The sequence below is a fragment of the Hylobates moloch genome, unplaced genomic scaffold, assembly GCF_009828535.3.
Source record: "Hylobates moloch isolate HMO894 unplaced genomic scaffold, HMol_V3 SCAFFOLD_1, whole genome shotgun sequence".
Taxonomy (NCBI): domain Eukaryota; kingdom Metazoa; phylum Chordata; class Mammalia; order Primates; family Hylobatidae; genus Hylobates; species Hylobates moloch.
The window spans coordinates 223,594,918-223,610,999 of record NW_026652276.1 but is presented as its reverse complement, the minus strand read 5'-3'; the positions used below and the strand labels follow the sequence as shown (position 1 = coordinate 223,610,999).

The 16,082-nt window shown below is 46.1% G+C and overlaps 1 pseudogene and 2 gene segments (V, D, J or C); all 3 read right to left on the bottom strand.

Annotated features, from left to right (window-relative positions):
- Nucleotides 1–374: 374 nt before the first annotated feature.
- On the bottom strand, nt 375–4,165 carry LOC116812564 (T cell receptor beta variable 7-6-like). The segment is given in 5 exon segments: nt 375–433; nt 1,477–1,770; nt 1,899–2,062; nt 2,198–2,294; nt 4,114–4,165. Coding segments are annotated over 5 exon segments (666 nt in total).
- A 1,441-nt stretch (nt 4,166–5,606) lies between these two features.
- On the bottom strand, nt 5,607–7,700 carry LOC116812558 (T cell receptor beta variable 12-4-like; annotated as a pseudogene).
- Nucleotides 7,701–8,551: 851 nt separating this feature from the next.
- Nucleotides 8,552–13,812, bottom strand: LOC116812552 (T cell receptor beta variable 5-4-like). The segment is given in 3 exon segments: nt 8,552–8,680; nt 13,349–13,641; nt 13,764–13,812. Coding segments are annotated over 3 exon segments (471 nt in total).
- Between the last annotated feature and the right edge of the window lie 2,270 nt (nt 13,813–16,082).

Genomic DNA, 16,082 nt, shown 5'->3' with positions numbered 1-16,082 from the left:
ATGATTTCATTAGAGCAGAAACCCTATTCCTTCCTATCTGTTCATTAGAAACATCTGCCCCTTGCTCCTCTTGCATGTTCATTCTCCGTATATATTGGAAGCCCTGCTCACTTTTGTTACATGTTCTTCCAGCACCGTTTACAGCAGTGGACTGTGTTCTGTTCGGCCTCAGTGTCAGAGCTTGTCCACTGTTAGGACCAGGTGTCTCAGGAATCACATGGAGGAAAGTTGCAGCAGTTAGACAGAAGGTCTCAGAAGACAGGAAATTCCCATCTGTGTGCTGGCCTTCCTCAGTCCCAGGAGACACAGGGCACCTGAGCAAGGAGCGATTTGATGACGACACAAGAAAAAAATGGGTCCAGAGCAACTCTCCGTCAGTGACCGTCATTCTCTGGGGAAAGAAATTTGGTGTCTGTACCACCACGATTTCTGATCAGTAAATTTGGAAGGACTTTGATGCCCCTCCTAGCTATGAAAGATTCAGGGCACCTCTATCATGGTTGCATCTGGGACACTGAGTCCCATACTTGGAGAAGTGGCCTGTCACTGAGGACTCCCCGAAACCCATGATGCATATCACATCAGCTCTGACCAGTGCATTCACTTTCATAGATACAAACTGCAGCATCACCCACAGACAGCTGGAAGATTCTATTGCAATATAATCATTCTAATTCTATTTATAACAAGTACTATATAACACTATATATTATGAAAAATAAGAAGGAATAGAAATTCAGTATTACAAATAAAACACTTTTTGAGTTAAAGGCCTCAGGAGAATTATTTCAAATCAAGTGAGTTGGACAACAATGAAAACAGAGTCTAAAAATCAGATTTCCTGGGTGAATCAAGGTGAAGTGGCAGCTGTGGTGAATGCATGCTTCTGCCTATCAGGACAGCAGCAATGGCAAATGGAAACAAAATAAAAGATACACGTGGTTTAAAGTAGGCAGAAGAAGTGTTATTGTTATCATGATTTATTTATCAAGTAAGGACCACAAATTTGCAAAGAACTTTACTTCAAACAGGAAGAGAGGTTTGAAATTTTGTGGCAGAAAACTTCCAAGGTGACAGGGATAGAAGAGGCTTCAGAAGAAAGATGTTCCCGGGGGTGTAGCCTCAGACCTTCCAGATGCCCCAACATACGAAGAAGAGGCGTGTTTCCTGCCCATGACAACCTCATGGATGTGGGCAGCACAGCAGCCTCCAAGACCTATAGAAGATGCATGTCTGCCATGAAGGCCAAGGCTAAGACACCCTCTCCTTGCTTGGAGCAGTGAGCTGGCTCCAAGGACTCCTAGAGTGCAGTGGGCCGTGATTGTTTTCACCACCTACATTTGTCCAAATCTACTTCTTTCCCATGAAAAGTGAGGATCAAAGAGAGGCCTCTGTTAAGGATCTCCGGGAGCTGCAAAGAGAGAGAAGGATGAGGTTTGTGAACAGGAAGGAGGCGACTGTGCCACGCTGTGGCTAAGCCGCTGGCACAGAGATACACGGCCGAGTCCCGCTGCTCTGTGCGCTGGATCGTCAGAGTGGAGATGGATCCCTCAGGCCTCTTTGCAGAGAACCGATCATTAGGCATTCCTGATTTGTCTTGTTGAGCTTCATAATTGAAGTAAGTCAGAAACTCTGGGCCCTGCCCCAGGGCCTGTTGATACCAATAAAGGGTTGCATGACCTGAAATTGGATCACACCTGAGAGCTACATCCTGTCCCCTCTTTGTGACTTTGTACCTTGGGGACTGGGAGACTCCAGCCCCTGTGTGATCTGTGGAAATAGAATTTGGCAACAGAATAAGGAAAACATCTGTAGTCATCACACACACACACACATGCATACACACACACGCCTACATACAGAAAAAAATGAAACTACTTTGTGTTCTGAGAACTCACCTGTCCCTAGGAAACCCAGGACCACCCAGCAGAGGAGCCTGGTGCCCATAACAGGGTCAGGCCAGGATGAGGGCTTTACCAGATCAGTGTCGCTGTGAGCAGGAGCAGGGGATGAGGGACGTCCTTGTCTCCACAGGGCAGTTCCCACAGTGACATCACTTCCTCTCTCAATCCCCAGGACCTCAGAGTCACAGAATTTATATTAGAACACACTTGGGTGACACTTTAAATATTTATAACCTCCTTTTTAACAACATCAGTTCGTGGCTCACTGGTTTGTGCTCCAGAGCTGTCTGTACCTGGAGGCCCCACACTGCATCTCTGAGTTCATCCTCTCATCCCACAGCCGCTCCCCTGCCTGCTGGGCATGTCCTGTAGGACGCACCAACAGCGCCCCTAACATAGGGCACAAAGGGTTGAGCTCATTGTGTTTCCTGCAAGTTAGGGTCCCCTGTGCTATCCCACTCATGCCCCAGCCTCCTCCATTCCCCCAGTCACACGTGCCAATGAGACTCTCCCATCACATGGGTTCCCTCACAAACTGCCCTCATGCCTTTCTTCTGGGATCATTTCCCACCCTTGTTAACTGTAATTCAGAAAAGATACCCATAGAAAACCATCTCAGGCATAGAGTGACTTATTAACGCTCATCTATTCCATGCCCTACACTAGGTAACTGGGAACTTCCATATGAAAAACAGTAGGACCTAAAGTTCTAGCATCAAAGATTTGTTTTACCGTTGTCTAATTTAAGACACTGATGGAAGAAAAGTACTCAGTTTACTGTTTAGGTCCAACTTACACAAATAAAATGAACATTCTTTACTACTCTGAAATCATATGTTCTCCTTTGAGTAAATTAAAAGGTCACATAAATCGTGAATTAAACCTACCAGGCTAGACTGGGCCACGAGAAGACAGAGCTTTTTTCTGGAAAGGCTAAGTTTCCAGGGTTAGTCAATGTGGTGCAGGAAGGAGGCTGGTATGTGAAGTAGTTTTCCTCGTTAGAAGATGCTGGGATGTGTGATATGCTGGGTGCTCAGCTGATCTGGGGGAAAGGGTAGTCAGGCGTGTAATACAAGGGATGAAATGTTGTCAGGAGGATTGTCCTGGGAAATTGCCTTTCAACAATCTGAGACATGTTTTGGGCTCTTTGGCCCTCTCTGCTCTGTCCTGTTTGGGGCCCAGGTCTCTACATGGAGAGAAGGCATCTCTACCACACAGTATTCTTGCCATCTTCACAGAAATGCAGGGCAATTTCTGCAGATCTGAGGATTTCACTTTAGGTTTGCCATCAAATCATTGAGCTGATCAGCTACAAATTCATGAAGCACATTTCTCATACTGCAGAGTCCAAAGGGAGACCAGAGCACTTGCTTTGGTTATAAAAGAACTTGGTTCAGGAAGGCAGCAAGATGTGAGCTTCCCTCCCACTGTCTCCACAGGTCTCTGCACTCTGACCAGGGTTCTGATGTCCATGCAACTCCATCAGGATGGAAGCTCAGGAAGGAGATAGAAGCAGGAGGCAGAGCCCTGCCTCTGGGTGGAGTGAGATTTCAGGCACAGGATTAAAAGAAAAGTTAGTAGCCAGTGTCTGGAACATCTACATACAAATTGTGTCCACATTCACGTGGGCAGCACAGGTGTCCCCCAGAGAGGAGTCCACGGACCATGGCAGGTTGAGACAGTTGTGTGATCTGATGCCTTAATCTGGGAGAATCCATACTGTGCTGGATTGTGTTAAGTCAACTTTGCAAATGTAAGAGTCTCACTTTCCCAGAATGCCATTTATCATTCTGGGTTAGAGATGGTCAAGGATACATTTGGTAAAATTTAGAAGACAGACATAAAACAGTCACTATAACAATGGGCAGATCATTGTGGTCAGACAGTGAGAGTCAGTGACCAGCAGATACAGAGGCATCCAACAGACCTAGGAAGTCCTGTTCCTTCTGCACCCTTTGTCCAGTTCATCTTGCCAAACGCTGGCCAACAGCAGCCAGCCTGCCCCCAGTGTTTGACAGTAAACCTGCAGGGGTGGGTCCCACACAGAAGAAACAGCTTCCCCAGAAACAGATTTCCTTGGCCTTTTCCTGTGCTCCTGGCTCAAGGTCCCACTGCATGGCCTGGCATGCTCTGATCCTCCCATGTCCCTGCCACTCCAGCCTGTCCTGCCCAGAGCTCCAGGAGCCCTGCTACTGACTGGCTCCCTCACCCTCTGACTTCTCTCCTCCAGACCTTCTCTTCCTCAGCTCCCACATATGCATACGGTGTAATTCTGATGATAAACCCATTACACTCACAAACCTGTAGTGGCCCTGTTTTATTGATGCAAACCTAATGGAGATTTTCTTACCAGAAGTGGTTTCAAGGAACAACCTTTATGGATGGAATTCTAGAAGTGGATCTCTGATCTGTCTAGATTTGTTGTGGGCAAAGACAATGAAGGAGAGCACAGAGACCTGGAGGAGGTCTTGTGCTGCAGCCGCAAGAGGCAGCCTTGACCCAGGTGTGGCTGCCATGATGGTGATTCCCCATCAATTTCCAGGACCAACCTGAGCCCAGCAATCAAAGGGGTGGGCTTTCTTGTACTTAACTCTAGATTTCTGTGAGGTTACAGTAGATGTAGCGTGTTCCTGCTGTTGGTTCGTCCACCCACTCATCACTCGCTCAGCCTCTCATTCACTCATCCATTCTCCGTGAAATGGGTCTCCCCACATGCCAGGCACCAATACTGGTAAATGCAGCAGGCACAGTCTTAGCTCTCATGGCCTTAAAATTTGGGTGGAGAGGCCAGGCGTGGTGGCTAACGCTGTATCCCTGCACTTTCGGAGGCTGAGACGGGCAGATCATGAGGCCAGGAGATCGAGACCATTCTGGCCAACATGGTGAAACCCCATCTCTACTAAAAATACAGACAAGAATTAGCTGGGCATGGTGGCACATGCCTGTAATCCCAGCTACTCGGGAGGCTGAGGCAGGAGAATCACTTGAATCAGAGTATCAGAGGTTGCAGTGAGCAGAGATCATGCCACTGCACTCCAGCCTGGCGACAGAGTGAGATTCTGTCTTAAAAAAAAAAAATGGGGGGAGCACAAAAATAATTAGACAAGCATCTGAGAAAGCCCAACTGTGCTAAAGGTTACTAACAGACATATGATTCATTGAGAGCTTATGAGAGGAAAGTTGATCTCACTTGGAGGGGGAGGGAGTACTTCCCACAGGAGGGGCTGATCATACTGAGATCTGAAGCACAGGTAGGAGCTGGCCACTAGAGAAAGGAAGGCTCCAGTCCAGGGCAAAGAAAATGGCCTTTGAAGTCTCTGTGATGGGAAGGAAGGAGTCACAGAGAGGCGCTGCCCTCATGGCTGCAGTAGAGAGGGGCAGGGAAGTGGGGGGTGGAGGATGACTGCGGAGATGGGAAAGGTGGGCCACAGGAGGGTGGGGGTTGGGGGAAACCCTAGAGAGGAAGCAACATGGTCACCAGGGAGAGACGGGAGTCTAGATGGATCTGAAATACAAATCCTGTTTCATCCTGGGGGCCTCGGACTCAGGATGATGAGTAGAAAAGTAGGAGCTGGGGAAGCCCTGGCCCAACCCCAAAAGGAGAGTTTGTAGGAGAGAGCAACAAAGGAGACATCTGAGGACCTGGGACCAGTCCAGGCCTGGCTGAGACTGAATGCAGAGACACCTGGCACAGAGCAAGGCTCATACTGTCGGGCCACTTGGGGCCACTTGGGGTTCCAAGGTTCCCGTTGCAGAATACTCTGCCCAGGGCATCCTTGAGTCTTGGGTGGGGGAGGAGGGCAGAGCCTCCCTGCCTTTATGTGCAGAGAGGAGACAGCCTTGTAGCGCTGTGGAGTAACTGCTGGCACAGAAATACACAGATGTCTGGGAGGGAGCAGCCGACTCCAGCCTGAGCGGGAAATCCTCTGTGTTTGATCTGGAGACATTGTAGCCATTGGGGACTTCTCCTTTATCAGTGATACCAGCACCAACTGAGTAATGAATCAGCTTCAGCCCCATGCCTGGGTCTTGTCGATACCAGTACATGTAGTCATGGTTCATATTCTGCGCACACTGCAGTGTCATGCTCTGTCCTGTTTTCAGGACCTGGAATTTTGGGGTCTGAGTGACACCAGCATTCACTGGACCTGCAGAGAAGGAAACAGCTGATGCTGCAGCCCCAATGGGAAGGCGCTGGGCCTTGAAATCTATGCAAGGGGCCCTGCCCAGGACCCACCTGCCCACAGGAGAGAAAAGGCTGCACAGCACAGGAGGCTGATGCTCATGGCAGGTGCTCCAGGACGGAGGGGTCTTCTGGGTCTGTGCATTGATGAAAGGGGAACAGGACTCTCAAGGGAGTCATTCTGAGCCCTCATTCTCCCTGCCTGGGCCCCAGAGCTTTCCTGTCAGGAGAGGCCACGCCTCTTCCCCAGATGATGAAATCCAAAATAAATGCACCAGAGAATAGCTGAGAATGAGAAGAACACATTTGTCTGATTTGAAACAAGTCTACAAGATTTTCATGACCTTTTGTAAACAGTTTGTAATTCAATGTAAATTTTAATTCTTCAATAATATAATTAATAGTCTGGTGTTAGTTATCTACATAGTGCTGTAGTCTAGAGTCTTAGGGACACTCCTCATGTCTTCCTGGTGTTTTTGATTCCTGTATCCCAAATACTCCTTCAAGTATCCTTTTCTAATTTGCTTAATTGACCATAATCCTGTTTAAAATCCTTTGTCTATATTGGTTTTCTCTGTTATCAAGTTTCCAAATCCCAGGTGCAGGCTTCTCAACATTGGTGGAGTCGTTTTGCTCTGTTTCTTGTCAATTCACTGACAGATGGGACTCCTGACAAAACCAGCTGAGCACCTTCAGCTCAACCCAGGTCTCTTGCTTTCCATGCCTAGGGTGAGCCACATCAGGCAGAACCACCTCATGCTGCTGACTGCCCTCTCTGCATGGATGATGATGGCCAACCAGTGCTGCCCATGATCTGTGGGCAAAAAGGTGGCCTGATTCGTGAGGGACTTGCGGAGAGAGGGCAGACTTTAGGGTAAGGAAGAATGGTCTGTTTTTATTTGAGATGCCATCTTTCATAGGGAATATCCCTTTGTGCAGGGCTCCTGCCATTAATTTAGTAATAAATAAAATTTAGTAATAAAAAGGAGCTCTAATAACATATCTTGTGATTCATCCAGAGTTTCACAAGCTGTCCCCTGGGGTTTCTCCTTGTCTATTTTCTGAGCTCATCATATTCTCCTTGACCCAGCCAACACCCTTCCTCCAGGTCCCTGTGTCTATTGAACCAAGCAGCAGAGTTTGATTCCTTCTGGCCCCCCTCATTTCCATGGCTGCTTAATTATGGGTGGAGTGGGTTTGGGATGGCAGAGGGCAAAACAACATAAAGGGCATTATTCTTCTTAGGGCTCTGATTCACACTGAGAACTACATGCTTCATGGTAGAGCCTCACAGTACTCATCACGTGTGGATCAACACCCCCTCCATCCTCACCTCTCACCTTGCCAACAAGTTAGAGACTCTTAGAGTAGAAAAGGCCTCAGAAATAATCTTGTTTCCATTTCCAGGTGTGCTTTGTAATGTGGACTTGTTATTAATATTTAACACAGCTATTTGTCCTTCATTTCCAAAGAAATTACTCCCTCAGGTGTGCGTCTGTGCTGAGACCTAAAAAATCCATTAGGAGAAGGTGGAGGGTTGCATCACAGCTTCACAGCTTAGCATTTGGTATTACATGTCCTTTGTCTGTGACATCCTGCGGCCACTCTGCCATGTTCCCAACCGTTCCTCCCCACTGCCTGTGCTTCCTACTCTGCTGATTCGAAGAAAATAAGATCCTCCTAATTTTAGAATGCAGGAACATTTGCCGATTTCTGGCCCATGAGAGTCTCTATTTGAACTCTGAGTTATTTATCAAACAAACTCTGACTCCGTGGGCCGGGCCATGTTTTGCTTCGCCACCAGTCTTCATAAGGTAACGGAGATGCATAGATGTTTACTTAACCTTGAAAATAAATTATCCCACCTTCCAACTACTTACAAAGGAAAACTGACTAAAATCAGATGGGATTCTAGTTAATATTGGTTTCCTCTACATTTCACGTATAGGAAGTGACCACTTAGTTGGTTCTCCTCCCTCCCTCATTTTAACAACAGCTCCTCACAAAGCTCCCTGGCCTAGTTTATCCACATCAGTGTCTCTGCTACATCTTGTGACGGGAATAATTTTCTCAAAGCTCAGATCTTCTAGTTCCAGGCCACTAATCACTTAGCCACTCTAGTATCTCCCCACAGTCAACACCATGATGCTTGTACCTGCAGTGCTGTAGGGTACATAGTATCTCTTAATCCTGGTGTCCCATCTGAAGACAGCCCCAGATGGTTCAAGAATTCCCCTCCCTCAAACTCCAGTGACACATCTATCAATCCCACATGGAAGCAAGCCGACTGCCCTTCATCTGGCTCCACCATTTATTAGCTCCGAGACCATGGGCAAGGCTATTCAGTAATTTTCTGGACTCTAGCCTCATCTAGACTCGTCTCTAAAACAAGACTAACATTCCCCTCAATGTTTATCAGGATGAACTGAGATACTGTGTAGTCTCTGGTAGATTTGATAAAGGTCTATCCTTTTATCCCTCCCTGTCTCGTCATGCAGCAGAAACCAATGGAGCTCTCAGACCTGCCAGGACTATGAGTGATGGAAAACCTGGAATCATCAACTGGGTGCTGGGGTGAGGAGAACCTGGAAGCGTAAAGATTCCATTCAGTCACTTTAGAAAAGATCTGGCAGAATTTAGGAAACAGACAATAGAGCACGAATGTACCTGTCTACCCTCATTATGCAATATGAAGCAGCTAATAGGAGCAAGTTAGATCTATATCAACCAATCTGGAACAATAAAGACCCAGATATATAAACAGAAAAGAGTATGCATGTGGCAGGTAAAGTATACAGGTGAAACCATTTTCTGTAGGTGAACTTGGGTAGAAAGGTATGCATGAACACAGAAAAGAGGGGTGAAAAGAATCAAACCAGAGCGTTAATATTGGTTACCAGTGGAAGGTGGGATTCGATTCAAGAGTATTATTGACATTTTCATTATATATATTATTTAATTTGGTTATTAAAAAATCTTAACGACATGCAAGCTCTAAGTTTACACTTTCCATCAGGCATCAAAATTTATAGTGTCTAAATGGGCAAAGTACAGAAAGCTTCTGTTTATGGAACCCCGTATAAAGCCTCATTTTTTTTTTTTAATAAACCGAGGAGAAAGTGTGCTCCGTGAAAGCACACAAGCTCCTGGTGAACACAGCCAGTCTCTGACTGCTGAGGAGGGTGAGCATCGAGGTCGATACATTTGATGGTGAGGTCAGTTTGTGCTGATTATGAACTAATAAGACTTCTACCTCTGAAAGCCTGATCACCACGGGGAAGTGGAGGATCTCAACCCTTGTTCTAGAACAGCCTTTGAATAGCTCCCTGATTGGAAAAGGAAGAGAAATGAGCACCCTCTAGTGCCTGCATTTCCAAACTCAGTGAGAGCTCGTTTCCAGTTTTACATTGTTCAAGCTTTAGAAATGCTCTTTGTTTCTGATCCAAGTAGCAGTGTTATTACCATGTCGATTGTAACAATATTCCACGTTTATCAACAGCACACAGCTTTCTCAAATACAGCTTTAGCGAGTGGGTGGAAGAAAATTCTGTCCCTAGGGAAGATGTTCTGACTTTGTTCTGTTTAAGGTTCAATTATTTTAAATAGCTAGTCTGTTTTTGGTCTTTATTGCCTAAAGAGATAAAACTGCATTCGTCTTTAAAGCATAGATGCAAATCATTCTGGCAAAATTGGGGCTTCGGTCTATCTGTGGGCCATCCCTGGTGATTTTATATTTAATTATTTCCACCCAGAATGGCTCTCACAATTCTTCAGGGACTCACACACAGCCCTGCTCTGTAAATGGAGCCTGTGTCTCACATCCAGCCTTTCCTACCTGGCAAAGGAGGGGAACAGGCAAAGGTCTCTGCTCAGTGCCCTGCACCAAAATCAGGTGTGGGCTGGAGGAAGCTGGTGACCATGAACTCTGTGTCTCTGGCATTGCCCACCAATTCATGGAAATGGACACTAATGATATAGTTCAGTGTAGCAGGCACCATGGCCTCAAAGCCACCCAAAGAATGGAGAAGCCATTTGTTTTCTTCTCCATGACCTTTTTTTTTTTTTTCTTAGAAAGAGTCTTGCTCTCTCGCCCAGGCTGGAGTACACTGGTGGGATCTCAGCTCACTCCACCTCCCTGGTTCACGCCATTCTCTGGCCTCAGTCTACTGAGTAGCTGGGACTATAGGCGCCTGCCACCACGCCTGGTTAATTTTGATTTTGTATTTTTAGTAGAGATGGAGTTTCACATGTTAGCCAGGCTGGTCTCCATCTCCTGACCTCATCATCTGCCCACCTTGACCTCCCAAAGTGCTAGGATTACAGTCATGAGCCACTGCACCCAGCCTCCATCACCTTTTAATGCCAGTGTTTTATGTTATATTTCAAATCACTCTGCCAATGATTAGGTGACGTGTGTCTGTGAGACTCCCAAATCCAGGACACCTGTGAGGGAAGGAGATTGAAGGAGGAGACAAGCCAGGAGGGTGATGGGCAGTGAGGAAGTTCAGTCCTGCAGAAAGGCTTGGATCCAGTTACTCATCCGTGACAGGGATTTCTCATCTGTTTCCAGGACTCAATAGATCCTAGGAGATGAAGGGATAGAGGTTCCCATTTAATGCGTCCACACTTCTGAAACACTCTAAGTGGGAATCCAGAGGGCCTTTCACTATCCATCCTTTATTCTTTCAAGTTTGGCCACTGGCACCTGGAACTGCTGTTGGTACTGACAATAAAATCAGGAACAAAACATCCACAATTCCTAAAATGATGCATTTTACAGTCTAGAGTGCAAGAGAAGAGTCCATTAGTCACCCGAAGTCATGGAAAATGACAATGGTGTTAAATCTATGAATACTAATGCACATTATAAGCCGTGAGGATTTATATTAAGGAGGTACAGCCTAGGAAAACTGTTGAAGGAGTGTCTCCCTAAAGATGGTGGTAGTTAAACTGAGATTTGGAGAAAGAACAAAAAAGAATAGACTTCTGATGAGCCAGAGGATGCAGCGTGGAGTGGAAAGGGCTTTGGGGGGAGGCGCATGACGCGTGAGGAATGGCCTGAACTGAGGTGTCTGTGGTTGACGTGGTGGTGAGGATTCAGAGGAAGGGAGAGGACAGCTGGGCACAGACATCACGTGGAGGAGGCTGAGGACTGACATGAGTGTGGTGTGGGGAAGATGGAGTTGTGAATGCTGACAGGGAAAAGAACATAGACCTGTGTTGTCAATGCTGTCTGCAAATATACAATTTCAAATGAACTTTCCTTTCTGAGAGCAACTGAAGAAAAGGACTTCTGAGGCCAGAGCTGCAGGAGGGACCTGGAAGAGAGGCTGCATCCACTCACATCATGGTAACGTGCGTTCCATCATCCAGCTGAGACTGGCCTGGGAGAGAAACTCAGTACAGGGCAGAGTTTCCCATGCACAGGGCTGCTCAGAAATCTCAGGGTGCCAGCCTGGGCAGTGTTGGGAGACTCCTATGGGACAATGTCTTCCACTGCCTGGATCACAGTCTCCTGAAGACAAGGCCACCTATATCTTCCACTGAGCATTGTGTGCAGAGGAAGGTGGCTGTTGGGTGACTGCTGCTGCAAGAGGGCACAGAGGTCTGGGAGAGGCTGACAGCAAGGCCACATATTTAGCTTTGAGAGAAAGTTACAGACCCTCAGCAATTTCTCTATAGTGTGGGCTGGGACAGATCAGCTGTGCACCATCTTCGGCTCCTATTAACACCTACACATGTAGTCATGGATGGCAGTCTCAGGCATCTCCATGTCACTTCGCGTCCTGCCTTTATTCTCTGGTATCTTGGGATCTGGTTATCCCAGCTTGTATGAAGTCTATGTTAGAAGGAAGTTGAGCGCCCAAAGAGGGACCTCAATAATGTAGACCTGTGGCAGAGGCTTAGGCTAGGACGTGGTGAGCCAAGGAAAAGGCTTTAGGGGACTCACCTGCCCCCTGGAGGTAAAAGGCTGCACCACTGAGGAGTCTGGTAGCCAAGGCAGGGTCAGGGAAATATCAGCGAATTGTGGGAGGTTTTTCAGCTTGTGCGTTGGGAACATAATTCCTGGATGTCAGTAGATCACTGGTGATGCCGCTGCCCCTGCCAGCTAGTGACTCTGCCCTCTGCCTGCTATTCCTCCCTCTGCCTGCTATTCCTCCCTCTACCTGCTGCAACCTTCAACCTACAGTCAAGTCATAAACATTCGCCCATGTTGTCTCTGCTCCTGGCTGTCTTTCTTCTACAAGACAACAGACAGACAAGGTTCATGATAATTTGCCTTCCACCTACCTCTCCACCGTCAGCACGAGGTGTCCACTTTAGGGCTCTTTTTGACAGATGATTGCTTCTTCACTGAACGTATGTGCTTCCCTCCCATTCCTAGGTCTCTGTCTTATTTCTTACATGAGATATATTTCAGGTACATTTATTCTTATTGGTGAAAATCCAAACTTAAATTTTAGTAGAATAAATTGAGAAAAATATCTTTAGACATTTATATGAGAAAGCAGTTTTTGTCTACACACAAGCAAAATTGGTGCATTAAATTAAACTCTTGTGCATCAAAAAACACCATAAAAATGAAAATGTAGGCTGCTAACTTGGGAAAGACAAAGGGAATGCATATAAATTATTTTTTAAAAGTGTGAAATGTAACATTCCTCAAAGTTGCTAATAAAGAGGCCATAGTAATGACCCCTGAAGACATCTGAGCCTCTACTGCGGCCCTGCTGGTCACTAGAGGGCAGTGTGAGGGCTCTGACTTACTGACCAGGATGCAGAAGGTGGTGATGGAGCAGGGGGGTAGGTGGAAAATGGATGGACTAGTTTGTTTCCTACTTCTGGTCCTTACAAGCCAGGAGACACCAGGGAAAATGACTCAATGTCCTTGAGCCTCCCATCTGTAAAGGAAGAATAAGAATGATTGATGTGCAAGGTTGTTGAAAGACTTTAAGCTACATAAGAAATACAAAGAATCTAGCACACATCTGGGGCTCAGCAGTCACTCTTCTACTGAAGTTACCCAGGAAGTGACAAGCTGCAAGAAGATGCAGCACAGAAGCGGGCACACTCAGGGCACAGGAAACCTGGGCTCTGTTGGTTGGGAGAGCTCTGTGCTCAGTAGGACACAAGACATGCCTTCCATACAACTAAAAGCTTCCCTTGCAGGAGTGAAACCTGGGTGGGGCCTGCAGCTCTCAAGGCAAAGCTGAGGCAGGAAGTTTATATACAGAATGTCAGTGACTCTGCCGGGCTGTGCCAAGCTGCTGGCACAGAGATACAAGGCCGAGTCCTCCAGCAACGAGGCATTCACATTCAGCTCAGAGCTATAGTTAGGGAACTGGCGACCTGAGAATCTAGGAGGGAAGTTTCCTCTGCCATTCTCTTGCTCCCTATAATACTGAACGATAAACTGGGGCCCCTGACCCAGGGCCTGTTGGTACCAGGACACAGTGTTGTGCCCAGACTGAGGAGAGCATCTCAGCATCACTTGCTGTCCTCTCATTTTGATCAGGTGTGTGGGACTTTGGGTGACTCCAGTCTCCACTGAGCCTGTGGGAAAAGCAGATGGAGGATGAGCACATCAGACGGCCTGGAGGTCCTCCCCAAGGTAAAGTGGAGGACACGGGTGGGAAAGCTGAGAATGGGGCTACTGTCCTGTGCACAGGACTCACCTGCTCCCAGGAGACAAAGCAGCGCCCAGCAGAGGAGCCCGGGGCCCATGGCACAGTGGGGCAGGCAGCACTGCATCTGATTCAGGGCTTGGTCCTCCTGGGGAAGAGCTGAGTGAGTTCTGGGCCTTGACTTTCCTGATAGGAGGGGTATCCTGTGATGTCACTGTCCTGTGTCCTCCCCATGCAGCCTTCCTTATGTCCAGTGCTCAGTGGATCCTAGAGTCTCTACCTGTTCTACAGAGCTGGAGGGATGGGTGAAGGCAGAAGTTTCTGTGATGATAGAGTTGCTCTTCTGCCTACACTGCCCCAGTTCACAGGCTGCCCCATCACCCTCTCACCCTTCCCCCACCTAGTGCTGCGGTGCTAACACACCTACCCATCAGCGGAGGGTGAGGAGCCTGTGATTAAACCCTCACATTCCAGTTCTTCCTTGCTGTCCTCACATCATCTTTCTGATGCTAGATTCACACCAATGTTTCTTATTATATTTTCCTGTCCCAGGCAACATTCCCAGCCCCTTTCCTCAGTGGCCAGTGGTGCAGGGTCCCCAAGATTTAGTCCATCTGATCAGATCCAAAGGAGACCTGGGTTGTCTGTAAATTATTAAGAGTATATATTCCCCAGAAATAATTCTAGGACTTTAAGAGCTCACAGCACGTGGTTTGGCTTATGGGAGACGGGACAGCAGAGGGAGGTAGCGTCACCATCTGTGCTGGTTTGCAAAATCTATTCCCATGGCTCCCTTCTTGCTGGGTGAAATTTCCTGGTGCCTGAAAGTAGTCACACAGTAGCCTGAATGCTTTGCCGCTTAGATATTTCTTTCAGTAGATATCCTAGTGAATGGCTCATAATTTTATATTCCATAAAGTCCTGGAACAGGACAGAATTTTGCCAAGCTTTTTGCTATTTATAACAAGTATGGTATTTGCTTCAATTTCCGATACCTTGTTCCTCATTTCCCCCTGAGCCTTCACCGGAATTGCCCTTAAGCCTCTGTTTTCAGGAATCTAGGCTTTTGCTAGTCTGTTCCTCCCAATTCTTTCAACCTCTATCCATTAGCCACTTCCCATTAATCAAAGCTGCTTCAACATTTTCAGGTATTATAGCAACAGCCTCATGGTGCCATATTTTCTTTCAATTTCTTTCCTACTGCTATGGAGAAATACCACGGACTGGGCAATTTAAAAAGACAAGAAGTTTATTTGCCTTATAGATCTGGAGACTGGGAAGTCCAAGATCAAAGGACCATAGCTGATGAGGTCCTCCTGCTGTTATCCAAGGCAGGATGAAGGGGAAGCAAGCACCGAAGACAGAAAAAACAGCTGAATTCATCCTTTTTATCAGAAGACCATTCCCAAGAAAACTAAGTCACTCCCCAATAAGGGCATTGATCTCTTTCTGAGGGCAGATCCCTCATGACCTAGTCCTAGCTGTCCCACCTCCCAATACCATTACATTGACAAATTTCAACATGAGCTTTCGTGGAGACATTCAAGCATAGCACACACATCTACACTATGAGTCAGTATTTCCACTCTTAAGTGTAGGTTTTAAAAAAAGAAAAAAATGCATATGTCCAAAAGAAAGAATTCCACAAGAATGTTCACAACAACTTTATTTATAGTAGTTGAAGACAGGAATAACATGGATATCCGTCAACAAGAGAATGCATAAAAAATTTGTGGTATATTTATGCAATGGAATATTAGTCATAAGAAAGAATGACCTACTGATACAATATGAATACACTTCAGAAATACTCATTTTGGAGAAAAATAACTAATAAAAATATGATTCCATTTATATGAAGCTGAAAAATAGACAAAGCTAGTCAATGGTGATAAAAATAGAAAAGTTTTTATCTCTGGGATAGAAATTGATTGGAAAGTAGCATGAGGACACTTTCTTGAGTGAAGGAAAATTTTTATAATTATTTCAGTTACTGTTGCACTGGCGTATGCAATTGTCAAAATGTATGTTTTGTATTTGTATTAATATTTGTGTTTTATTCTGTATTAATTATACCTTAATAAAAAGTATTACTAAAAATTAAACAGCTAAACTGCATAAAATATGGGCGTCATTTACAAATGTATGCTTGTATTCTGTACAGCCCAATTTAAAAATGAATCACAAAAATAAGAAAAGACAAGAACACACATATCTGTGTAAGATTTGGAGAATGTGAGAAGTGCTCAGTGACTGAAATAGGCAACATTGAAATTTGGCAACAAAATAAGCTCAAGTGATGAAAAACAACTGAAAAACAACTGAGGATCAACATCAAGGAAAGCTTTAGAAAAACAAAAACTTTCTAAA